The 25,852-nt window shown below is 47.5% G+C and overlaps 1 protein-coding gene across 3 annotated transcripts in view; it reads left to right on the top strand.

The window, feature by feature from the left end:
* Positions 1-5,188: 5,188 nt before the first annotated feature.
* Positions 5,189-25,852, top strand: part of rnf113a (ring finger protein 113A) — a 33,713-nt gene continuing 13,049 nt past the window's right edge. For 2 of the 3 annotated variants that reach the window (XM_072486914.1, XM_072486915.1), the window contains exons 1-5: positions 5,189-5,317; positions 17,297-17,376; positions 19,346-19,441; positions 20,824-20,931; positions 21,958-22,067. In XM_072486914.1, coding sequence (XP_072343015.1) covers positions 5,200-5,317; positions 17,297-17,376; positions 19,346-19,441; positions 20,824-20,931; positions 21,958-22,067 — 512 coding nt within the window. In that variant the 5' untranslated portion in view covers positions 5,189-5,199. Of the gene's footprint in view, positions 5,318-11,461; positions 11,619-17,296; positions 17,377-19,345; positions 19,442-20,823; positions 20,932-21,957; positions 22,068-25,852 lie in introns of those variants that run through there. The other variant, XM_072486916.1, reaches the window with a different exon arrangement.

Genomic DNA, 25,852 nt, shown 5'->3' with positions numbered 1-25,852 from the left:
TGGTGTTCAGAAACATTGGAGCACAGGAACAATGGTGTTTAGAAACATTGGAGCACAGGAACATTGGTGTTCAGAAACATTGGAGCACAGGAACAATGGTGTTCAGAAACATTGGAGCACAGGAACATTGGTGTTTAGAAACATTGGAGCACAGGAACATTGGTGTTTAGAAACATTGGAGCACAGGAACATTGGTGTTTAGAAACATTGGAGCACAGGAACAATGGTGTTTAGAAACATTGGAGCACAGCAACATTGGTGTTCAGAAACACTGGTGTTCAGAAACATTGGTGTTCAGAAACATTGGTGTTCAGAAACATTGGAGCACAGGAACATTGGTGTTCAGGAACATTGGTGTTCAGAAACATTGGAGCACAGGAACAATGGTGTTTAGAAACATTGGACCACAGGAACAATGGTGTTTAGAAACATTGGAGCACAGGAACATTGGTGTTCAGAAACATTGGAGCACAGGAACATTGGTGTTCAGGACCATTGGAGCACAGGAACATTGGTGTTTAGAAACATTGGAGCACAGGAACATTGGTGTTCAGAAACATTGGAGCACAGAAATATTCTTGTTCAGGACCATTGGAGCACAGAAATATTGCTGTTCAGGAACATTGGGGCACAGGAATATTGAAGTTCAGGAACATTTAGAAGACTGCGAACATTAAGATTATGAACATTTGTTTACTGGGAGTATTGCAGCACTTTAATATTCGGATTCTGGGATTATTCGTGTACTTTGCACGTTAGGATACCTGACATAAAACATAGGACAGTGCAGACCAGTACAGGCCCTTCGGACCACAATGTTGTTCCGACCACCTATCCTAATCTAAGATCAACCTAACCTACACCCCTTCAATTTACTGCTGTCCATGTACTGCTGACCTTTGTGGTACGAGAACATTAGGGTATTAGCAAAATTAGGAAGCTAGGACACTCCTGTGGATGCTGCAGTGGATCATACGGGAACATTGTAAGAGTCCTTTCTGTTTATTTCTTTTGTTCCCATTTCTTCTATTTCCTTTGTTTTTTGGTCCACGGACCCATAATCGGGATGCGCCTTTAAGCCGAAGACGTAAAGTTGAAACAGCCTGCTTGTCAGGACACTGTGTTCCCAGGTTTTGTTTTTGAAGATGAGGCCAGTCTCCTCGGCACCGGGTGAATCTTAGGAACTGGTTTTGGAGAAAGTGGGTTTGATTGGTTAACTAGCAACCAGTGGGTTGGCCAGGGACAGTGTTCTGCTGACGATGATCAGTGATTGGTTCCTGCATGATGTTTTCTAAGAGAACTAGGCAGAAGTGTCTAGACTTTGGAAAGAGAAGGAACCTGTGCTCATTGTTCCTGCTTAATATAGAACATAGAACACATAGTGCAGAAGGAAGCCATTCGGTCTGCACCGACCCACTTAAGCCCTCACTTCCACCCTATCCCCGTAACCCAATAACCCCTCCTAACTTTGTTTTTGTCACTAAGGGCAATTTATCATGGCCAATCCACCTAACCTGCACGTCTTTTGGACTGTGGGAGGAAACGCGGAGGAAACCCATGCAGATACAAGGAGAACGTGCAGACCCTGCACAGACCCAGCAGGGAATCGAACCTGGGACCCTGGCGCTGTGAAGCCACAGTGCTAAAACTTGTGCTACCATGCTGCCCTTAATGAAGTTAAAGAACTGCTCTATTATTCTAAAACTAGTGAGTGTCTGACATAGCTTTACTGTGAACCTGAAATGATCCTGAGTCTGCAGAGAAGATATACAACCTTGCCAAAGAAAACCATCTCAAGCATAGAAGTACCAAAATGAAAGCCTGAACTTCAGAAAGACATTAAGCGGAGGTCATCTCAGCACACCAAAGAACCTTTCCTTTCATTTTATTAATATTTCCTTTCTCTTACCCCAACTCTTATCCCTCTGTTGTTTGTCTGTGTGTGTAGAGAGTGGGGTGAGTTAGGAATGAGGGGGGGTGGGGTGTTGGGAAAGGGTTAATAGATAGTTACATTTTCTGTCTGTTTAGTTATAATGCAATACATAATAAATGATTACTTGTTAAAATTACAAACCTGGTGAACACAGTGGTTAGCACTGTCGCTTCACAGCGCTAGGTTCCCAGGTTCGATTCCCGGCTTGGGTCACTGTCTGTGCGGAGTCTGCATGTTCTCCCCATGTCTGTGTGGGTTTCCTCCGGGCGCTCTGGTTTCCTCCCACAAGTCCCAAAAGACATGCTGTTAGGTAATTTGGACATTCTAAATTCTCCCTCAGTGTACCCGAACAGATGCCGGAATGTGGCGACGAGGGGTTTTTCACAGTAACTTCATTGCAGTGTTAATGTAAGCCTACTTGTGACAATAAAATTATTATTTCACCTGTGAAGCGACTCCGGGTCAAATGGGGATGAAATTGACCGTGCACACGCCCAAGGTGTCATAACATAGATTGAGGGCTCAGTTCAGGGACCTTTGGAACAGTAGTCAATGCTGATTTGGGGTACAATACATATTAAAGATGCAGAAGATTTGTAATAGCATTACAGGATTGCTCTGGAAGCTGCTAAGGCCTTTCTTCAGGTGGAAGACCTGTCTTTAGTTTATTTACAAGGGATTCAAAAGTTAAGTTAATTGAATTAGCAATTGAATTAAAAGCCTAGGTGCTGGTTAAAGCTAAGAATATGATGCATTAGTTGAGTGATAGGATCTGTTAGAAACACAGAAGAGCCCAGAAGCGAGTAATCCAGGTAGTGTAGCATCAGAAGCACTTTAGACTGGGGAAACCAAACTGGAGAGGATTCAGTTGTAGTTCGAGTGTGAGAGGAAAATGAGGAGAATTAGAGTAAAAAGCTAAAGAGAGGATTTTTTTTTTAATGGAGATGCGGGAAAAGGAGGAAGAAACATTAGGAAGGGAATAAAGGGACAAGGAGAGAGAGAGAGAGAGAATATCAACTTATAAGGTTGGAGTTAAAGGCAGAAATTGAGCAAAGTCAAGAGGAAGGAGTAACCCTTCCCAGTCCACACCCTAGTGGGGATATATTTAAATATGCACAGGACCTACCAATATTTGAGGTAAAGGATGTAGAGGCATTCTTCATTGCATTTGAAAAAACAGCAACTCAAATGGAGTGGACAAAAGAAGAGTGGTCATTACCCATACAAAATATGCTTACAGGGAGAGCACAGAAAGTTTAATCCACCAGAGAGGTGTCTACAAATTATGATGAGGTAAAACAGACTATTCTGGGGGCATATAAATTAATTTTGGTGCCTTATAGGCAAAGATTTGGGAATTTAAGGAAAGAGCCAAGACAGACATATGCTGAGTTTGAAAGGGTTAAACAGAACAATTTTAATAGGTGTAATTGGGCAATGGGAGTTGAAACTACCTATGAGGCTCAGAGAGAAATCATTCTCTTGGACGAATTTAAGAATTCACTACCATCCATGATAAGAATCCATGTTGAATATCAAAGAGCTATGACCACTCGACAAGCAGCAATAATGGCTGATGATCATGAGCTGATCCATGAATTTAAACCTTTGTTCTGTCACCCCCATAATTTTGAAAAGGATAGAAAGTGAGAGTGAAAGGAAGGCAGGTAGCCAAGGTAAGGAATGGATAGCTGGAAATGCTCTGAGATCTCCTCAGACCAGGAAGGACGGTACTGCGGGTAGAGGTGACGCCCGAAGGCCTTAAGTGTCACCAGTGCAATAAAGTAGGACAAGTTCCTTCAGCATGTTGGAAGTTGCGAGGAAAGCCCATGGGACTTGTTGGGGTTCATAAGGAGGATCCTGAAAAGGAAACGGAAGTGGAGAATACTACAGAGCAGACTGTAGCTCTAGCGAGAACTAGGAGACCTGAGATAAACACTGTAGTGAGAGCAGGTGTGGTGAATGAGATAGATGGGAGGTATGCAGGGTTTGTGTCAAAGGAGAGGATAACCCCATTTTCATCTAATGATGTAGCCAAACTCATAAATATTTTAAGGGACAAAGGTGTGACACTAACTCTCTTACTGGAGAGGGATTTAGCTTTCTCTCCAGAGAGTTCAATGAAAGAGGTTAGTGACTGGGATAAGTGGAGATTATATCTCAATTCCATTGTATAAAGTGCAATTGGAGTGTGTTTTATTATCAGGTCCAGTGGTTGTTGGAATGGTTACTAGTAGACAGAATAGACTTACTTTTGGGGAATGGTTTGGCAATGTTGTAGCTACACTCGTAATTACAGAGTCCGAGGTAGGGCGTCACAGTGGCGCAGTGGTTAGCACTTCTGCCTTATAGCACCCTGGACTTGGGATCGATCCCGGCTCCACATCACTGGCCATGTGGAGCTTGCACATTCTCCTTATCTGCGTAGCTCCCTGCCCCACAGCCCAAAGATGTGCAGGGTAGGTGGATTGGCCACACTAAATTGCCCCTTAATTGGAAAAAGAAAATTGGGTACTCTAAATTTTAAAAAATAGAGAGTCTGAGGGAAGATAAGGAGACAGAACAGTTTCCAGATATTTTTCTGTCATGTGTGGCGACCAGGGAAATGGCTAAACAAAGTCCACCACCAGAGATGGAAGACACACCACCATCAGATGGTAGAGTAGCCAAAACTATCCTTGAGGATGAGAATAATTGAGGAAGAGTTTGGTAGGACTTGATTAATTGAGGCCCAGGAGGCAGACCCAGAGTCTCACAGAGGTTGAGGCTGAGGGTGTTCCAGAGTGCTATTACATTAAGAATGGAGTTCTCTTGAGGAACCCCCCAGGCAGGCTGTTCCAGTACATCCACATGGGAGTCCTAATTCAAAGTTATGGTTGCATTCTGAAAAATCACGATTTCATGTGAAATGACTTTAAGCAGATCATAGAATCCCAGAGGAATCAAAGTAAATGCCAGAGTTTGGCTTTTCCAGTAAAGAAATCTGTGAAGGGACCGATGTACAAGTTGACATACTTTACTAGACATGTGCGGTACTGTGTGTTCCTAGCTGAAATAACTTGCAAAATAAAATAAATCATTCAATATAAAAGAACTACAACACATGATATAATTCTTTTAAAATTACACTCACTTCAATAATTTTAAGAATGACCAGGCTCCATCGAGTAGCAGAGGTTGGTCACTGCAAGAAGTGACTGGAATCTTGGGACTACCTGCACCGCCTAACTTTGTCACTAGATGGAACCCGGGAGCGTCAGTTCAGAATGAGAGTCAGGAGCAAAGCAGCTGAAAACAGTCCAGACTTGGCTCAGAACAGAATCCGGAGGCAAGGCCGGCAGTGGAAATGCTACAGGAAAGGTTTTGTGAGCAGGCAGGCCACAGGTGAGTAAATCATAGAATCTACAGTGCAGAGGAGGCCATTGGGCCCATCGAGTCTGCACCAGCTCTTGGAAAGAGCACCCACGCTTCCACCCTATCCCCATAACCCAGTAGACACACCGAACCTTTTTGGTCACTCAGGGCAATTTAACATGGCCAATCCACCTAACCTGCACATCTTTGGACTGTGGGAGGAAACCGGAGCACCCGGAGGAAACCCACGCAGACACGGGGAGAACGTGCAGACTCCGCACAGACAGTGACCCAAGCTGGAATCGAACCTGGGACCCTGGAGCTGTGAAGCAACAGTGCTAACCATTGTGCTACCGTGCTGCCCACTAATCTGTGAGTAATGACTTAAAATGAAAGTGCCAACATTAAACAGATTTACTGATTCTGCTTTTAGTGACATTAAAGTGAAACAATGTTAAGTGGGTCAATATTAAGTAGGAACTTTCTGTAAAACACTGGCATCTACTCGATGATGTTTGCTCAGCTATGTCCTGTGCACAAAAAGCAGGAAAAATCCAACCTGGCTATCACTGCCCTATCAGTCTGTTCTTTATCATCAGGCCAAAGATGTGAAAGTTAGCTGGGGTTACAGGGATAGGGTGCAAGAATGGACCTAGGTAGGGGGCTTTTTCAGAGGGTCGGTGCAGACTCCATGGGCCAAATGGCCTCCTTCTGCACTGTAGCTGGTCTGTGGTTCCAAAGTGATGGATGGAGTCATCAACAGTGCTTTCAACCGGCACTTACTCAGCAGTACCTGCTCGTGGACGCTCAGTTTGGGTTCTGCCAGGTCACTCAGCTCCTGATCTCATTGCAGCTTTGGTTCAAACATGGACAAAAGAGCTGAATGCCTTGACATCAAGGCAGTATTTGATCGGGTATGGCATCAAGGACCTCTAGCTAAACTGGAGTCAATTGGATTCAAGGGAAAAATCTCCATTGGTTGGAGTCATACCTGACACAAAGATGGTGGTGGTGGTTGGAGGCGGCACGATAACACAGTGGTTAGCACTGTTGCTTCACAGCACCAGGGTCCCATGTTCAATTCCAGCTTGGGTCACTGTACGGAGTCTGCACGTTCTCCCCGTGTCTGCATGGGTTTCCTCCGGGTGCTCCATTTCCTCCCACAAGTCGCAAAAGGTGTGCTTGTTAGGTGAATTGGACATTCTGAATTCTCCCTCTGTGTACCCGAACAGGCGCTGGAGTGTGGCGACTAGGGTTTTTTCACAGTAACTTCATTGCAGTGTTAATGTAAGCCTACTTGTGACAATAATAAAACTATTATCAAGATTATTAAGATTATTATCTCAGCTGATATTGCTGTCGGTGTTCCTCGGGGTAGTGCCCTAGGCACAATCATCTTCAGCTGCGTCATCAATGACCTCCATTCCATCATAAGCTCAGAAGTGGGGTTGTTTGCAGATGACTGCATAATCTTCAGCACCATTCGCAACTCCTCAAGATAATGAAGCAGTCCGTGTTCAAATGCAGCAAAACCTGGACAATATCAAGGCTTGCACAGGCAAGTGGCAAGTTACATTCGTACCACACAGTAACCAGGCAATGACCATCTCCTACAAGAGAGAAGCATTACCATCACTGAATTCCCCACTATCCTGGGGGGGGGTACCATTGAACAGAAACGGAACTGGACTAGCCATATAAATACTGTGGCTACAAGAGCAGGTCAGAGGCCAGGAATCCCGCGGCAAGTAACTCACCTCCTGACTCCCCAAATCCTGTCCACCACTTAGAAGGCACAAGTCAGGAGTGTAATGGAACACTCTCCACTTGTCTGGATGAGTGCAGCTCCAACAACACTCAAGAAGCTCAACACCATCCAGGGCAAAGCAGCCTGTTTGACTAGCACCTCATCAACAACCTGAAACATTCTCACCCTCCACCACCACACAGTAGCACCCATATATACCATCTACATGATGTACTGTAACAACTCACCAAGCCTCCTCCAACAGCAACTTCCAATTGCACAACTGATACCATCTAGAAGGACAAGGACAGATTTTGTATGGGAACATACCACCTCAGGAACAATACCACCTGCAAGTTCCCCTTCAAGCCAGACACCATCCTGACTTGGAAATATATCGCCGTTGCAACACTGTCGCTGGCTCAAAATTCTGGAACTTCCTCCCTAGCAGCACTGTGAATGTACCTACACCTCACCTCAAGAACCGCAGCGGTTCAAGAAGGCAGCGCACCACCTCCTTCTCAAGGGCAATTAGGGATGGGCAATAAATGCTGGCCTCGCTAGTGACACCCTCACCTTATGAAATAATTTTTAAAAACAGGAATCTTGGAATATTGGAGCAAGGTTTTTCAAAGTCAGGGTCGCGACTGCCAGGTGGGTCGCGGGTGGGTGGCGGGAGGGTCGTGGAGTGACCAGTCCTGCCATTCTGAAGTTGTCCTGACCGCAGGGGAAGCGCCCGACAGCCGCTATTAGCTTTTACATCGAGAATTGGGGCCGTTGCCACTTTTAAATGGAGATAGATCGTCTACCCATGCTACCACTTTACCCTCAATGCCATGCATCTTTAGTTTATGCAGCAACCTTTTGTGTGGCACCTTGTCAAAAGCTTTCTGGAAATCCAGATATACCACATCCATTGGCTCCCCGTTATCTACTGCACTGGTAACGGCCTCAAAAGATTCTACCAAATTAGTCAGACACGACCTACCCTTTGTGAACCCATGCTGCGTCTGCCCAATGGGACAATTTCTCTCCAGGTGCCCCGTTATTTCCTCCTTAATGATAGATTCCAGCATTTTCCCTACAACCGAAGTTAAGCTTACCGGCCTATAATTACCCGCTTTCTGCCGACCTCCTTTTTTAAACAGTGGTGTCACGTTTGCTACTTTCCAATCCTCTGGGACCACCCCAGAGTCTAGTGAATTTTGATAAATTATCACTAGCGCGTTTACAATTTCCCTAGCCATCTCTTTTAACACTCTGGGATGCATCCCATCAGGCGATTCAACAGGATTTCACAACAGAATCTGTGGAGAGTGCTGCTCAGGAGAATACAGGACAGAGCAGTGGTAGTGTTAAGAGTTCCAGGGCCTATGGTAATCGGCCTGAAAAAAGAAACTTAACTCGGAAAAAGAAGAATAAAGATGATTTTTTGAGGTATAGTTTTGTCAATTGTGACACTCCAAATGAGGAAGCAAAGCCCATGTGTGTTATATGCAGGAAGGTACTGGCAAATGAGAGAAGTTTCAGAATTTGAAAGAGAAGTGGTGTGTGAAAAATTATTTTTCAGGTGGAGACCGCACAATTATTAACTCATAGCTGACTCCAAATTAAAAGATTACACTGTAATACCAGATTAAAAATGCACCAAAAGCACATGAGGCTGTTAGCATTCTGGTGTAACATCTCTCAGAAGTATCCAACACTGAGTAAAACATGAAGGCCTTTCCCGATGACGGCACAAAAGAACTGGTTGAAGTCTGCCCTTGATATCCGCATGGCCCTATGCTCCTTTGAACCGGATTCGGGTGTGATCGTGAGGACATCTCCCCTTCGCATTAAAAGGGAAGTGAACTTGGTATGAGTCACGACGGTCGGTCAGCATGTGTCGTGCAGATTGGCAAGCGTGGGTCCCGAAGTTTGGCCGGTTGCCAAAAGTGAGTACTGGGAAAAACAAGTTTGAAAAGCACTGTATCAGAGCACTCGAACATTATTACTGTGGGAATATTTGGAGTCTGCAGATATTAGAGTATTGGGAATATTAGGATACTTGGATCATTAGGGTATTGGGAAGAGTAGATTATTGGGAACCTTAGGTTATTACAAACATTAGGATATTGTGAACATTGGGATATTGGGAATATTAGGATATTGGGAACATTAGGGTAGTGGGAACATTTGAGTATTGGGAACATTGTAATTCAGATCATTAGAATATTACCCGGAGTCTCCTGTTTTGCGGTGTGACTCCGGGCCACTGGGAGCATTTGTTTGGGGTGTGACTCCGGGCCGCTGAGGATCGCTGTTTGGGGTGTGACTCCGGGCCGCTGGGGGTCGCTGTTTGGGCTGTGACTCCGGGCCGCTGGGGGTCGCTGTTTGGGGTGTGACTCTGGGCCGCTGTTTGTGGTGTGACTCCGGGCCACTGGGGGGTCGCTGTTTGGGCTGTGACTCCGGGCCTCTGGGAGTCCCTGTTTGGGGTGTGACTCCGGGCTGCTGGGTGTTGCTGTTTGGGGTGTGACTCTGGGCCCATGGGGGTCGCTGTTTGGGGTGTGACTCCGGGCCGCTGGGGGTCGCTGTTTGGGGTGTGACTCCGGGCCGCTGGGGGTCGCTGTTTGGGCTGTGACTCCGGACCGCTGGGGGTCGCTGTTTGGGGTGTGACTCTGGGCCGCTGGGGGTCGCTGTTTGGGCTGTGACTCCGGGCCGCTGGGGGTCGCTGTTTGCGCTGTGACTCCGGGCCGCTGGGGGTCGCTGTTTGGGGTGTGACTCCGGGCCGCTGGGGGTCGCTGTTTGGGGTGTGACTCCGGGCCGCTGGGGGTCGCTGTTTGGGGTGTGGCTCCGGGCCGCTGGGGTTGCTGTATGGGGTGTGACTCCAGGCCGCTGTTTGGGGTGTGACTCCAGGCCGCTGTTTGGGGTGTGACTCCAGGCCGCTGTTTGGGGTGTGACTCCCGGCCGCTGTTTGGGGTGTGACTCCGGGCCGCTGTTTGTGGTGTGACTCCGGGCTGCTGGGGGTCACTGTTTGGGGTGTGACTCCGGGCTGCTGGGGGTCACTGTTTGGGGTGTGACTCCGGGCCGCTGGGGTTGCTGTATGGGGTGTGACTCCAGGCCGCTGTTTGGGGTGTGACTCCCGGCCTCTGTTTGGGGTGTGACTCCGGGCCGCTGTTTGTGATGTGACTCCTGGCTGCTGGGGGTCACTGTTTGTGGTGTGACTCCTGGCTGCTGGGGGTCACTGTTTGGGGTGTGACTCCCGGCCGCTGTTTGGGGTGTGACTCCGGGCCGCTGTTTGTGGTGTGACTCCGGGCTGCTGGGGGTCACTGTTTGGGGTGTGACTCCGGGCTGCTGGGGGTCACTGTTTGGGGTGTGACTCCGGGCCGCTGGGGTTGCTGTATGGGGTGTGACTCCAGGCCGCTGTTTGGGGTGTGACTCCCGGCCTCTGTTTGGGGTGTGACTCCGGGCCGCTGTTTGTGATGTGACTCCTGGCTGCTGGGGGTCACTGTTTGTGGTGTGACTCCGGGCCGCTGGGGGTCACTGTTTGGGGTGTGACTCCTGGCTGCTGGGGGTCACTGTTTGGGGTGTGACTCCGGGCTGCTGGGGGTCACTGTTTGGGGTGTGACTCCTGGCTGCTGGGGGTCGCAGTTTGGGGTGTGACTCCGGGCCGCTGTTTGGAGTGTGACTCCGGGCCGCTGTTTGGGGTGTGACTCTGGGCCGCTGGGGGTCGCTGTTTGGGGTGTGACTCCGGGCTGCTGGGGGTCGCTGTTTGGGGTGTGACTCCGGGCTGCTGGGGGTCACTGTTTGGGGTGTGACTCCGGGCTGCTGGGGGTCACTGTTTGGGGTGTGACTCCTGGCTGCTGGGGGTCACTGTTTGGGGTGTGACTCCGGGCTGCTGGGGGTCACTGTTTGGGGTGTGACTCCGGGCTGCTGGGGGTCGCAGTTTGGGGTGTGACTCCGGGCCGCTGTTTGGGGTGTGACTCTGGGCCGCTGGGGGTCGCTGTTTGGGGTGTGACTCCGGGCTGCTGGGGGTCGCTGTTTGGGGTGTGACTCCGGGCTGCTGGGGGTCGCTGTTTGGGGTGTGACTCCGGGCTGCTGGGGGTCGCTGTTTGGGGTGTGACTCCAGGCCGCTGTTTGGGGTGTGCCTCCAGGCCGCTGTTTGGGGTGTGACTCCGGGCTGCTGGGGGTCACTGTTTGTGGTGTGACTCCGGGCTGCTGGGGGTCACTGTTTGGGGTGTGACTCCGGGCTGCTGGGGGTCGCTGTTTGGGGTGTGACTCCTGGCTGCTGGGGGTCACTGTTTGGGGTGTGACTCCATGCCGCTGTTTGGGGTGTGCCTCTAGGCCGCTGTTTGGGGTGTGACTCCGGGCCGCTGTTTGGGGTGTGACTTAAGCCACTGGGGGTCGCTGTTCGCGGTGTGACTCCTGGCCTCTAGGGGTCGCTGTTTGCCGGAAATCGCGATGGCTCCTCTTGCCGCCCGTACTGTATTGTTGTTAAGATGGCGGAGCCCGGGGAGTCTGCTCCGGTTTGTACTTTCCTCTTCAAAAAATCCAGCAGGAAATTTAAAGGAAGGAAGCGGATAGCGAGCGGCAGCGACAAAGGTACCGGGAGGAGGGATCCAGCGGAGCCGTGCCAGGGTGCCGCCACTCGGGGTTAAGATGGGACGATCCCGCCGAGCGGCTGCTCCTCCCCCAGGTTTCACCCACCTCCCGCCGCCCCAACAACCACTTGGTTTCTAAATCACCTTTTTAGCAACACTCTCAGAGGTTTGCATTTACAGAGCGCCTCTCCCGCTCACAGCACCGTCGAGAGCGGCCTCAGTGCTGGAAACTTGGCAGTCAAACCGTGCACAGTAAGATCCCACAAAAAAACACTGGTGATGACCAATAATGTGATCTGTCAATTTCGGTGCGTGGGGTGGGGTGAACTTCTCGTCACAGAGGAAAATAAACTAAACCACAATGTTTCAGGGTGCAGATACTAATGTTGGCTGACACTGGTATATAATGCAGTTTCCCCAGTCGTGAATTATTCCGCTGGAGAAGAGTCAATTAGTTAATTTAAAGCAGTTGATTACATACAAAATGCTCAACATAATCTTTTGCCATCCTTGACTCGACACTGACTGGTGCTGAAGGGGCCAGGATTCAACTTTCCCTCAAAATCAGCCAAGCAACACCCTGGTTAAATGGAACCTCATCTCTGAGTTATTATGTGTGGTCCAAATCCCGAGTGTTCAATTGGCAAAATTCCATTCTCGTGTATCTTGGGCTCTGAGGGTTGGGAAATGAGGAACCCATGCTTCGAACAGGTGATGTCTCTGTCCTTGCTGTTTGGCAAGAATAATTTTCAGGTGGTAAGCACTACCTCTCGTCCTATGCAAGTGAGAGGCAGCATGGTTTTGTGAAGGGGAGGTTGTGTCTCACTAACTTGATAGAGTTTTTCGAAGCGGTCACAAATATGATTGATGCAGGTAGGGCAGTGGATGTTGTCTATATGGACTTCAGTAAGGCCTTTGACAAGGTCCCTCATGGTAGATTAGTACAAAAGGTGAAGTCACACGGGATCAGGGATGAGCTGGCAAGGTGGATACAGAAGGCAGAGTGTAGCAATGGAAGGATGCTTTTCTAATTGGAGGGCTGTGACTAGTGGTGTCCTGCAGGGATCAGTGCTGGGACTTTTGCTGTTTGTATAATATATAAATGATTTGGAGGAAAATGTAACTGGTCTGATTAGTAAGTTTGCAGATGACACAAAGGTTGGTGGAATTGCAGGTAGCGATGAGGACTGTCAGAGGATACAACAGGATTTAGATTGTTTGAAGACTTGGGCGGAGAGATGGCAGATGGAGTTTAATCCGGACAAATGTGAGGTAATGCATTTTGGAAGGTCTAATGCAGGTAGGGAATATACAGTGAATGGTAGAACCCTCCAGTGTATTGAAAGTCAGATCTAGGTGTACAGGTCCACAGGTCACTGAAAGGGGCAACACGGGTGGAGAAGGGAGTCAAGAAGGCATACGACATGCTTGCCTTCATTGGCCGGGGCATTGAGTATATGAATTGGCAAGTCATGTTGCAGCTGTATAGAACCTTAGTTAGGCCACACTTGGGAGTATAGTGTTCAATTCTGGTCGCCACACTACCAGAAGGATGTGGAGGCTTTAGAGAGGGTGCAGAAGAGATTTACCAGAATGTTGCCTGGTATGGAGGGCATTAGCTATGAGGAGCGGTTGAATAAACTCGGTTTGCTCTCACTGGAATGACGGAGGTTGAGGGGCGACCTGATAGACGTCTACAAAATTATGAGGGGCATAGACAGAGTGGATAGTCAGAGGCTTTTCCCCAGGGTAGAGGGGTCAATTACTAGGGGGCATAGGTTTAAGGTGTGAGGGGCAAGGTTTAGAGTAGATGTACGAGGCAAGTTTTTTTACACAGGGTAGTGGGTGCCTGGAACCCGCTGCCGGAGGAGGTGGTGGAAGCAGGGACGATAGTGACATTTAACGGGCATCTTGACAAATACATGAATCGGATGGGAATAGAGGGATATGGACCCAGGAAGTGTAGAAGATTGTAGTTTAGTCGGGCAGCATGGTCGGCACTGGCTTGGAGGGCCGAAGGGCCTGTTCGTGTGCTGTACTTTTCTTTGTTCTTGGAGGGAAACAGCGTAAAGGACAACTCTGGGAGTGAGCAATTTGAACCAAATTGACTTCCCCCAGGGTTTTTGTCTGCATATTGCAATTCAGGGAGGGTATGTAGGTCCATATATTACAACAATTTCCTTTGATAAAGGAATTAAGAACAAAGTGACACAATCTTAAAATTATAACCCAACTGCCAAATTTTTGTCCATTCACTTACCTGACCTACATCCATTTGCAAATTCTGTACCCTCATCAAAACTTGTTTTCCTACCTATTTTGCATCAATTACAAATTTGGCGACATTACACTTGGTCCCTTTATCCAAGTCATTAATATAAATTGTAAGTAGTTAAGGCCCCAGCACTGATCCCTGTGACACAGTTTGCCAACCTGAAAACGACCCATTTATCCCAACTCTGTTTCCTGTTAGACAATCTTCTATCCATGCTACTCACTATATCACCCCCAAAACCTTTTGCAGTAACCTTTATGGGGCACCTTATCAAATCCCATTTGGAAATCTAAATGCCACATCTTCTGGCTTCTTTTTATCCATCCTCAAAGACTTGAATAAATTAGTCAATCATGATTTCCCTTTCACAAAACCATGTCTGGTTGTATTATGATTTTCTAAATATCCTGCTATTACCTCTTTAATGATGGATTCTATCAGTTTCCCAACGACAGATGTTGGGTGAACTGGACTATATTTTTCCGCTTCCTGCCTCCTTTCCTGAATCGAGGTGCTACATTTCCAGAATCCATGGGATTTTGGAAGATTGTAACCAATGTACCTAATATCTTTGCCACTATTTTGTAAGACCCTAAGATGCAGGTCATGAGGTCCAGAGGACATTTTGGTCTCCCCTTCCATTCTCAAGTACATTTTCTCCAGTGGTCATGACTGTTTTAAGTTCGTCTCTCCCTTTTGCCTCTTGATTGTCTACTGTTTTTGAGGTGATATTTGTGTCTTCTACTGTGAAGCCAAATACAAAATACTTGTTCCAGATCTCTCCCATTTTCTTATTTCTTATTATTTATTCCCCAGTCTCACTCTAAGGGACCAATACTCGCTTTAGCTACTCTTTTCCTTTTTTACACTTGTAGAAACTTTGCTTTCTGTTTTTAAATTTCTTGCTATTCTTCTCTCGTACTCCAATTTTTCCCTCTTTTTTTTGTCATCCTTTGAGAAAATTTGAGAGACCAGCAATCTTCAGGCCTACCATTAATCTTTGAAACATTGTATGTCTTGTTTCAATTTGAGATTATCCTTAACTTCCTTAGTTAGCCGCGGACGTTGCATCCTCTTTTCTTGCTTAATGGAATATATCTTTGTTGAGAGATATTAAATATTTCCTTCCATGTCTCCCACTGCTTTTCTATTGTCTTACCTTTTAACCTATTTTATCCAGTCCACTTTAGACACTAATTTCAAACCCAAATTTCTACCTTCAAACTGAATTCCTGCATGTTGTGCACCCTTACCTAGAGGACCGTTTATTATACAAGGTCTTTAATTATTTCTGTCTCATTACAGTTACTAGGTCTAAAGCAACCTTGTTGGTCCCAGAATATACTGTTGTCAGAAACTATTCCAAATAAACTCTTAATGAATTCATCCTTCAGGCTACCTTTACCCTAATTCGATTTGTTCAATGCATATGAAAGTTAAAATTTCCCACAATTATTGCAACACCTTTCTAACCAACTGCCAATATTTTTTGTTTTATACTTGTTTTGTCCTATATTGTAGCTACTTTTAAGGGGGCCTATAACCTACTCCCACAGTGACTTTCCTTTGCTATTTCTTTTCTTCACCGAAACTAATTCTACATCTTAATCCAAGTTTATTTCTCACTACTGTGCAGATCTCCTTTTTAACAGAGCTATCCCACCTCATTTTCCTTTTCCTTCCTGTCCTTCCAAAATGTCAATTCATGTCCCAGTGATGGTCACTTTGTAACTATGTTTCGGCAATGGCTAACATATCACATTCAGTTATTTCTATTTGTGTTATCAATTCATCCATCTTGTTAGAAATGCTGTGCGCATTCAGATAAAGAGCCTTTAATTCTGCCTTTTAACCATTCTCTGCTCCAGTGTTTTTCAAACATTTTTTCCAGGGACCCATTTTTACTCACCAGCCAATCCGGCTGACCTTCGCGGCCCAACGCCAGTCGACCTTCTAGGCCCCACGCCGGCCGACCTTCGCGGCCCCACGCCGGCCGACCTTCGTGGCCCCACGCCGGCCGACCTTCGCGGCCCCACGCCGGCCGACCTTCGCGGCCCCACGCCGGCCGACCTTCGCGGCCCCACGCCGGCCGACCTTCGCGGCCCCACGCCGGCCGACCTTCGCGGCCCCACGCCGGCCGACCTTCGCGGCCCCACGCCGGCCGACCTTCGCGGCCCCACGCCGGCCGACCTTCGCGGCCCCACGCCGGCCGACCTTGCACCTGCGCACCGATGATCGGGCACACATGCGCAGTGCAGCCGCATTTTTTTTAATACAGTTGCAGCCTTTTTTTTTTTACAAGTTTGGGGGGCCAAAGGGACCCAAAACCATTTCCTCCATTTTTGTCAGCAACAAACAAGGTAAGAGAAAATGGTGGGTCGTGCAGGTCAGCCGGCGTGGGCCGCGAAGGTCGGCCAGCATGTGCATGCGCACCGATGATCAGGCACGCATGCACAGTGCGGCCGATTTTTTTTTTTTTTTGTATGTTCGTGGCCATTTTGAAGGCCGCTTGCAGCCGGCATAGTTCAAAGTCGGCTGTTGCGCACGGATTTGTGCGACCGGGAGTGCCGCGACGGACGGCTCCGCGACCCGGGGTCGTGCCCCCGAGTTTGACAATGCCTGCTCTACTCTGACCATATGTGCTGGTACACTCACATTTGTATGCGGTGCCCTTCCTGTTAACATTACCTGCATCACTACACTGCACTATTGCCTTGTCCTTTCTGTTTAATTTTCCAAATCTCCCCTCGGGTAAATCCTCCACTGGGTAAAAGTCTTACCTGAAGCCCTGGTTATGCAATTTGCCAGTACATTGATCCCAGTGGGGTTCAGGTGAAAGCTTTCCCAATGATATAGCTACCACTTTCCCCAGTACTATAAAACGTTTTGTTCAAAACAAACTTTCGCCCTCCCAAAGCTGTAGATAGTGGCTGTCAGTTGAAGTTTCTAAGTCTGCAAGCAATCGAATTGTGTTGAGAAAGTGTATGGAAGGAAATGGAGAAAAGGTGGGTAAATGGAGTCGAGGGTCAGATAAGCAAAGATCTGCTTGAACGTTCAGACATGTTCAAAGAGCTTAATGGCCTCCTGTTCTTACATTACACTGCACTTAAAAGTACTGTAAAGCATTTTGGGACATGTGAGGGTGTGAAAAGCGATATAGATGTAAATTCTTTTAATATATCTCTGGAAAACAGCTCGGTATGATCAGAGGCTGGAGACATTTTCTTCTGGGCTGAAACATTCTTGTTCCTGAGACTGTCAGGATAAAGGATGGCAGTATCACTTTGTAACGGTTCCCATTATGAGGTGTTCTCTTACTAATCTGTTACTATAATAGAGGGACTCGGAACACTTCTCACAGACAGTACCTCTATACTTACTGCGTTTTCCCTTCTGCTGCACAGATAGCAGTGGAGACGATGATGGGAACACTGCAGTGCGGAGAGAAAAGAAAACAACCGTGTCAAACCCCATGATACAGAAGGTGGGTGAGGCAGTAAATGGCCAGACTGTGGTTTAAAATTGTGCAATCTTGCAAAAAACAGCACAACGGGAGGGAATTTGCCTCATTGTGCTTGTGCCTGCTCCATTGAAAAGTGATTCTGTTTGCCTCACTGTTCCCTACGTCCATGTAAATGTTTTCATTGCGTATATCTCATGGACCAGTAAAGGAAGGATGTATCTGTTCCAGCTCTTTCGAAGTGCGAACCCGTTACTCTTTCCCCAAATCCCGATAATTTCTCCTCAAATATTTATCCAATTTCCTTTCAAAACTTATTTTGGAATCCCTATACACCAGCCTTTTTAGGGCAGTGCATTCAGAATTCTAATATAAACATTCCACCTCCTGGTTCTTTTTCTAGTCACTTTCAATCCGTGCTCTCTAGTTATTGACTTCAGCCACTGGAAACAGTTTCTCTTTATTTATTCTATAACCCTTTGTGTTTTCAATGTTATTCAATACACATCCAATTTGAAAGTACCTTTTGAATCTGCTTCCACTGTCCTTTCAGGCAGTGTATTACAGATCACAGTAACTCGCACCATGAACCTCATTGTGAGCAGTTCTGTAATCCACATTCTATTAGGGATGTGATAGCACTGGAAGGGGTGCAGAGGAGATCGACCAGGATGTTGCCTGGGCTGAAAAGTTTTAGTTATGAAGAGAGATTGGAGACTGGGGTTGTTTATTGGAACAGAGAAGACTGAGGCGGGACGTGATTGAGATATATAAAATTATGAGGGGCATAGATGGAGTAGATAGGAAGAAACTTTTCCCCTTGGTGGAGGGATCAATGACCAGGGGGCATAGATTTAAGATAAGGGGCAGGAGGTTTAGAGGGGATGTGAGGAAAATGTTTTTCGCCTGGAGGTGGTGGGAGTCTGGAACTCGCTGTCTGAAAGGATGGTGGAGGCAGAGACCTTCATAACATTTAAGAAGTATTCAGATGAGCACTTGCGATCCCAGGTTATACAAAGCGATGGGCCAAGTGCTGGAAAATGGGATTAGAAAAGTTAGGTGGTTGTTTTTGACCGACACATTTGTGATGAGCCAAAGGGCACTTTCTCTGCTGTTCTCTGTGACTCTATCTCTCTCTTAGTTCTTTTGCCAGTTACCTGAAATCTGTCACACTGGTCACCACCTTCTTGAGGCGTGATAATTTCTCGGTCATTAGCTTTCAATTGAATTGAATTTAAATTCCACCAATTGCCTTGGTAGGATTCAAACCCAAGAGCATTGGCCTGGACTCCTGTATTACCAGTCCCACTTTATCTTCCCTGAATTACCCTGTGAGAACCCTTCATTTGAATGCATCAGTTACATTTTTCTTTCTCATTCAGCACTCTTAAGAACAACTCCAGCTTCTCCAATATTTCCAAATAATTCAAAACCCTCACCCACTGTACCATTCAACAAATGTCTGAGCCCTATCCCAGCTTTGACGTTCTCCAGCTGGGGCAGAGCCAGTTAGCAAAATGTCCTTGCTTTTGTACTTTATTCCTCTATTTATGATGTCAAGGATTCGGGATGCTTTTTCACAAATTTCTCAATTTGTCTTACAACATTCAAAGATTCCTGTACCCACAATCCCTTTGAAAATTGCTTTCTATACTTGTTGGAAACTGCTACTAGTGGCTTGTCTCCTGACCAGCCACAGGTTCAGGTGCTGGAGTCCCGGGGAACTTTTAGTAGTTCTTGGGTCTGTGCTGATTGTAGCAAGGTTCTGATTCCACCTGTGATTGAATAGTCTGCCAGCACTCGCTGTCAAGCTTTAACGTGAGGAGCAGCTGCTTGCATGAAGCACTTGAGGGCTGGTGCCCTGCAGCACTGACTGAGGAAAGGAATGGTCAGTTCCTGGAACAGTCATTGCTCTGTGATATTAGTGAACAGTCTGTCCTGTGTGATTTTCAGACGGAAGCTGTTTTCTGATTGTTTATCTGATCATTTCCAGACTGTGAAACCGGCAGGATCGAGAGAGCAGTACAGTGACAGTGACAGTGATGAAGCCAAAAAAATCACCGTAACCTACAAATCCACCAGATCAGCGGTAAGGAGCAGGATCCAATTTGAAACATCACACACGACACCAGAGGCCCATTGTACCGAAGCCTATCAATCACACACTCTATCCCACAGGGCGAAGGGGAGGTCCAGCCTCTGTCTCCGCAGGGTGGGGGGTTTAGAATCTGGCCCCGCAGGCGGAGCAGGAGGGTCTGATCTCTGTCCACATAGGGATGGGTTTGAGAGTACAGGGGGCTCCGGTTTCTGTTCATCAAGGGAGTGGGGAGTTTCAGTCTTAATCTCTGCAGGGATAGGAGGGTGAGTCCGGTCCCTGTCGCTTCGGGGTACAAAGAACAAGAAATGTACAGCACAGGAACGGGCTCTTCGGCCCTCCAAGCCTGCGCCAACCATGCTGCCCGTCTAAACTAAAATCTTCCACACTTCCGGAGTCGGTATCTCTCTATTCCCATCCTATTCATGTATTTGTCAAGATGCCCCTTAAATATCACTATCGTCCCAGCTTCCACCACCTCCTCCAGCAACGCGTTCCAGGCATCCACTACCCTCTGTGTAAAAAGAACTTAGGGGAGAAGTCTCTGCCCCACAGAGATGGGGGGTCATTCCCTGGGTCTCTGTCCCCGTAGGAGATGGGGAGTGGGTTCTCTGTTTCTACGAGACAGTGAGGGATGTCTTTGTTTCCTCACTCAGGTGCTGAAGTTTACCCCTGCCCCAGTAGGGGAGAGCTCTTCCCAACCAGCCTGGACGGGGGAGGGGGACCTGTGATTCCAAAATTACCTATTGTTGGAAAAACTCATCTGGTTCACTAATATTCTTTAGGGAGGAAATCTGCCGTCCTTACCCAGTCTGACCTACATGTGACTCCAGACCCAAAGCAGTGACTCTCAACTGCCCCCTGAAATGGCCCAGCAAGCCACTCAATTCAAGGGCATTTGGGGTGGCCTTGCCAGCAACAGTCTCATCCCACGAAATAATAAAGAAAAAATATTTAGACTGAGGCAGTGTGCCTCAGCTAAAAGCGAAGACATTGACTGAGCTGCCACCTCTGTTCATCATTTGGAGGAGACTAGTGTTGCGATGTGTTGTTCTGTCGCAGTTTGGTGGAGATTGTGTTCAGCTGGACAATCTGATTTCCCTCCAGGAAAGTATTTTTCCCACATTTAACTGTCAATTGAAGATACCCTCCCTCAATCTCCCCAAGTCTGAAATATCAGGGATGACAGTGGACCCCACACTAACATAAGACACTTCCTTCAGGAGAAAGATTGTTTATGGATAGTGCAATTGTGAGGAAGGTGGGATGGAGAAATGAGAGACTGAAAGACAAATGCGTGAGGTGTTTGGTGTTTTGTTGTGAAATGGCTATGCTGGAAGTGATGTTTGCAGCTAAGATCCATCTGTGCTTCACAGAAACCTGTCGGCCCAGAGGACATGGGAGCAACAGCCGTGTATCAACTGGACACTGAGAAAGATAAAGACATGCAGGCGATCTTTGAACGAAGTCAGAAGATCCAAGAGGTGAGAGCGGGATCGAGACATTGGTGTACTCACTGGGATACCGAGAGATCGAGGCACTGATATACACACTGGACGGGGAGAGATCGAGACACTGGTGTACACACTGGGACAGGGCGAGATCAGGACATTGGTGTACACACTGGGGCAGGGAAAGATCGGGACATTGGTGGACACACTGGGACTGGGAGAGATCGAGACACTGATATACACACTGACATAGGGAGAGATTGAGACACTAATGCACACTGGGACACAGGGAGATCGAGAAACTGATATACACTGAGACGGGGAGAGCGGGACATTGGTGTACACACTGACATAGGCAGAGATCGGGACGTTGGTGTACACACTGGTACTGGGAGAGATGGAGACACTGATATACACACTTGACATAGGGCGAGATCGGGACACTGATACACACTGGGACTGGGAGAGATCGTGACACTGATGTACACACTGAGATAGGGAAAGATTGGGACACTGGTGTACACTCTTAGTCAAGGAGAGATCGTGATACTGATATACACACTGAGATAGGGAGAGATTGGGACACTGCACGCTTAGACAAGGAGAGATTGGGACACTGGTGTACCCACTGGGACTGGGAGAGATCGTGACACTGCTGTACCCACTGGGACGGGGAAGAGAGTTGTGAGAAGTAGTCAGCCACATACACTAGGGGAAGAGAAAGAGTGACACTGGGGCATAATAGACAGTTTGCACTGGGATATAAAGGTGCATACTAGCAGAAGCAAGAGAGAGCATGAACAGAGGGAGAAGAATCAGGCACTGACACAGACTGAAGATGGCACACAAGACAGATGGTGAAGACACCGGGAATTAAAGATGCACGAAAGAAACACAAGATAAATAACTTGCAACAAGTCCCAATCTTAAACTTTTTAAACCACGATTTTTGCAAATTATTTGAACCTTTCCCAGGTTGATCTGTCATCATGGCAGGCTGCTCAACGTCCAATGGAGGGACAACAAAAGGCCCTTAAATATCATCTGTTTATCTAACAGGAGCTGAAAGGGAAAGATGATGAGAAAATATACCGGGGTTTCAACAATTACATAAAGTACGTGAAACCTAAAGACACATCCATGGCAAATGCAGCTTCTGGAATGGTGAGGTGAGTGAAATATTCAGCAGTTCCTCTCACTGCCTCTCCTGTATCCTTCAGCTGGGACTCTCCACACATCTACTGGTATCTGGCAGAGGCTGGGACTGATCCGTTAGAAGGAAAGAAAAAGTTCTATTTTGATCATGCCTTTCACAACTTCAGAGCAACCTAAAAAACTTTACAGCCAGTAAAGTACTGAAAGTTTCATCACTGTTTGCATAACAAGATCCCACAGACAGTAAGGTGATTATGACCAGATAATCTGTTTTAGTGATATTGGTTGGGGGGGGGGTGAATCTTGGCCAGGATACAGGGTAGAACTCTCCTGCTCTGCTTCAAAATAGTGCCATCAGATCTTTATTTAATTCACCTGGATTTGGAAGTACTGTGGCTGTTTGGAGTAAATGCTGAGCCAGGGAAGGATGCGAGGATGATAGTGGATGCATTTGTGATCTTCTTCCAAACTTCTATAGATTTTGGAATGATTGTTGAAGATTGGATGATAGCAAATGTCACCCCACTATTTAAGAAGGAAGGGAGAGAGTAAACAGGGAACTTACAGACCTGTCAGCCTTGTATCAGTGGTTGAAAAATGCTGGAACCTATTCTAAAGGATGTGATAAATGAACACTTGGACAATAATGATCTGATTGGACACAGTCAGCATGGATTTACAAATGGGAAATCATGTTTGATAAGTTGGAGATTCTTTGACGATGTTACTAACAAAATTGATAAAGGAGAGTCGGTGGACGTAGTATGTTTGGACTTTCACAAGGCTTTTGATAAAGTTCACCACAGGAGGTTACGTAGCAAATAAAGGCACATGGGATAGGAAGGAACATACTGTCATGGATTGAGGATCGGTAACAGGCAGAAAATAGAGAGCAGGAATAAACAGGTTGTTCTCACGTTGGCAGGCTTGACTAGTGGGGTACTGCAAGGATCAGTCCTTGGGCCCTAGCTGTTCCCAAAATATATCAATGATTTGGATATGGGGATCAAATGTAATATTTGCAAGCTCGCAGAATATACAAAACTAAGTGGGAATGTGGGTTGTGCAGACAATGTAAAATGGCTTCAGAGGATTTGGACAGAATTATTGAATGGGCAAGAACATGGCAGATGGAATATAATGTGGAAGGATGGGAGATTATCCACTTTGGTAGAAGGAACAGATGTGCAGAGTATTTCCTAAATGGTAAGAAATTAGAACGTGTAGGTGTATAAAGGGACTTTGGGCCCTTGTCAATAAGTCATTGAAGGCTCGCATGCCGGTGCAGCAAACTATTAGGAAAGTTGATGGAGTGTTAGCCTTTATTGCAAGAGGATTTGAGTACAGGAGTAGTGAGGTCTGGCTTCAATTGTATAGGAGCCTCCCTGTGTCTGTGTGGGCCTCACCCACACAACCCAAAGATGTGCAGGATAGGTGAATTGGCCAGGCTAAATTGTCCCTTAATTGGGGAAAAAAACCAATTGGATACTTTAAATTAAAAAAAAAACAACAATTCTATAGGAATTTGGTTAGACCTCACCTGGAGTACTGTATGCAGTTTTGGTCCCCTTACCACAAAGGATATTAATGCCGTGGAGTGCAGCAAAGGTTCACCAGACTTGTTCTGGGGATGGTGGGACTGTTCAGCTAAGATAGATTGGGCAAACAGGGCCTGTATTCTTCAAAGTTTTGAAGCATGAGAGGTGGTCTGGGGGTGGCACAGTGGCTAGCACTACTGCCTCACAGCGCCACGGACCCGGGTTGAATTCCGGCCTTCGGTGGCGATATAGAGTTTGTATGTTCTCCCCGGGTCTCTGTGGGTTTCCTCCGGGTACTCCAGTTTCCCCTCTCAGTCCAAAGATGTGCATGTCGGGTGGATTGGCCATGCTAAATTCCTCCTTTGTGTCCAAAGGTCCAGTAGGGTTATGGGAATGGGGTTGGGGTGTGTGCCTAAGTAGGGTGCTCTTTCGGATGGTCGGTGCAGACTCGTTGGCTGAATGGCCTCCTCCTTTTGCACTGCAGAGATTCCATGATTTTATAATGATAGCTGAGGGGGAGGGAGGGAGATGGAGCCAAACCATTGGGGGGGGGGGGGAGCCCAGAAATAGTGTTGCTTACACATGTGCTTGGTGAGCACCTGTAACCCTCCCATTTCATCACCCATTTGGATGGTGATGAGGAACAGGAGATCCAGCTGATCATGTCTATCTCAGGCCCTATAGACCTGCACCCACCAACCCGACTGAGGGGAAATCAGCCAGCTCCATAGAGACGAGCAACCAGAATCTGTTATGTCCTGGCACAAGACTCCGGGAAACTTTCTTTCCAAACATTCAGGGGTTGTGAGGCTGACCAGGTATCTCTTGTCCATCTGGAGATGCATTGAATGATGGGAGGACTGAGACTGCGCATGGTTTCTTCAAATCCAGTGTTGCACAACCTAAGGTACACAAATGCTGCCAGAGAGGGGTGGAATGCTGAATGGGACTGTCGGGGCTGGGGTGCTGGGTGGGACTGTTGGGGTGGGGTGCAGGGTGGGCCTGTAGGGGTGGGGTGCAGGGTGGGCCTGTAGGGGTGGGGTGCAGGGTGGGCCTGTAGGGGTGGGGTGCAGGGTGGGCCTGTAGGGGTGGGGTGCAGGGTGGGCCTGTAGGGGTGGGGTGCAGGGTGGGCCTGTAGGGGTGGGTCTGTTAACAGTTGCTCATCAGTTATTGTATTGGCACCAGTGGCTGCCTGCAGCACAAACATTCACACCAGCAGGTCCAATTTGTTGTTTATGCTTCACATGAGCCTCATTCCTCCTCTTCATCTCACCCCATCAGTATAACTTTATATTCCCACCTCACTTATGTTCATCTAGTTTCCCCTTAAACATGGACGGCATGGTGGCACAGTGGTTAGCACTGCTGCTTCTCACCTCCAGGGACCCGGGCTCAATTCCAGCCTCGGGTGACTAGCTGTGTGGAGTTTGCACTTTCTCCCCTTGGCTGCGTGGTTTCCTCCGGGTGCTCCGGTTTCCTCCCACAGTCCAAAGATGTGCAGGTTAGATTGGCCTTGCTAGATTGCCTCTTAGTGTCCAAAAGATTACTGGAATAAGGCTGGTGCAGATTCGATGGGCCGAATGGCCTCCTTCTGCACAGTAATGTCTATAATTCTATATCGACGTGATTCACCTCAGCGTTTCCTTATCATAGAATCATAGAATTTACAGTGCAGAAGGAGGCCATTCGGCCCATCGAGTTGTACTGAGTTGTACAGTACCATCGAGTTGTACTGAGTTCCACATTTTCACAGGTATCGGGATAATTTCTGTTCAATTCCTTATGTATTTCTCCATGACAATCTCCTATTTAGTATGAACAGTGGGAATTAATTTAGTTCTTGCAATCTGATTCATGCTCAGAAACATGGTTTACAGGACATTATGGTGAACTGTGCCTCAGTATCTCCCATCCATATCACAGAGCTCTGCTGCAGGGCAGCAGTTGCCCAATCCCTCCTCAGCGAATCACATCGCTGCTCCCAGTCCGTCCTCAGCGAATCACATTGCTGCTCCCATCCCCCTTCAGCGAATCAGATCGCTGCTCCCAGTCCTTCCTCAGCGAATAACATTGCTGCTCCCAGTCCTTCCTCAGCGAATCACGTCACTGCTCCCAGTCCCTCTTCAGCAAATCACATCGCTGCTCCCAGTCCCTCCTCAGCGAATCACATCGCTTCTCCCAGTCCTTCCTCGGCGAATCACATCACTGCTCCCGGTCCCTCCTCAGCAAATCACATCGCTGCTCCCGGTCGCTCCTCAGCG

Source organism: Scyliorhinus torazame, chromosome 21 (assembly GCF_047496885.1).
Source record: "Scyliorhinus torazame isolate Kashiwa2021f chromosome 21, sScyTor2.1, whole genome shotgun sequence".
Taxonomy (NCBI): domain Eukaryota; kingdom Metazoa; phylum Chordata; class Chondrichthyes; order Carcharhiniformes; family Scyliorhinidae; genus Scyliorhinus; species Scyliorhinus torazame.
The sequence above is the reverse complement of the archived record's forward strand: the minus strand, read 5'-3'. Positions and strand labels throughout refer to the sequence as shown.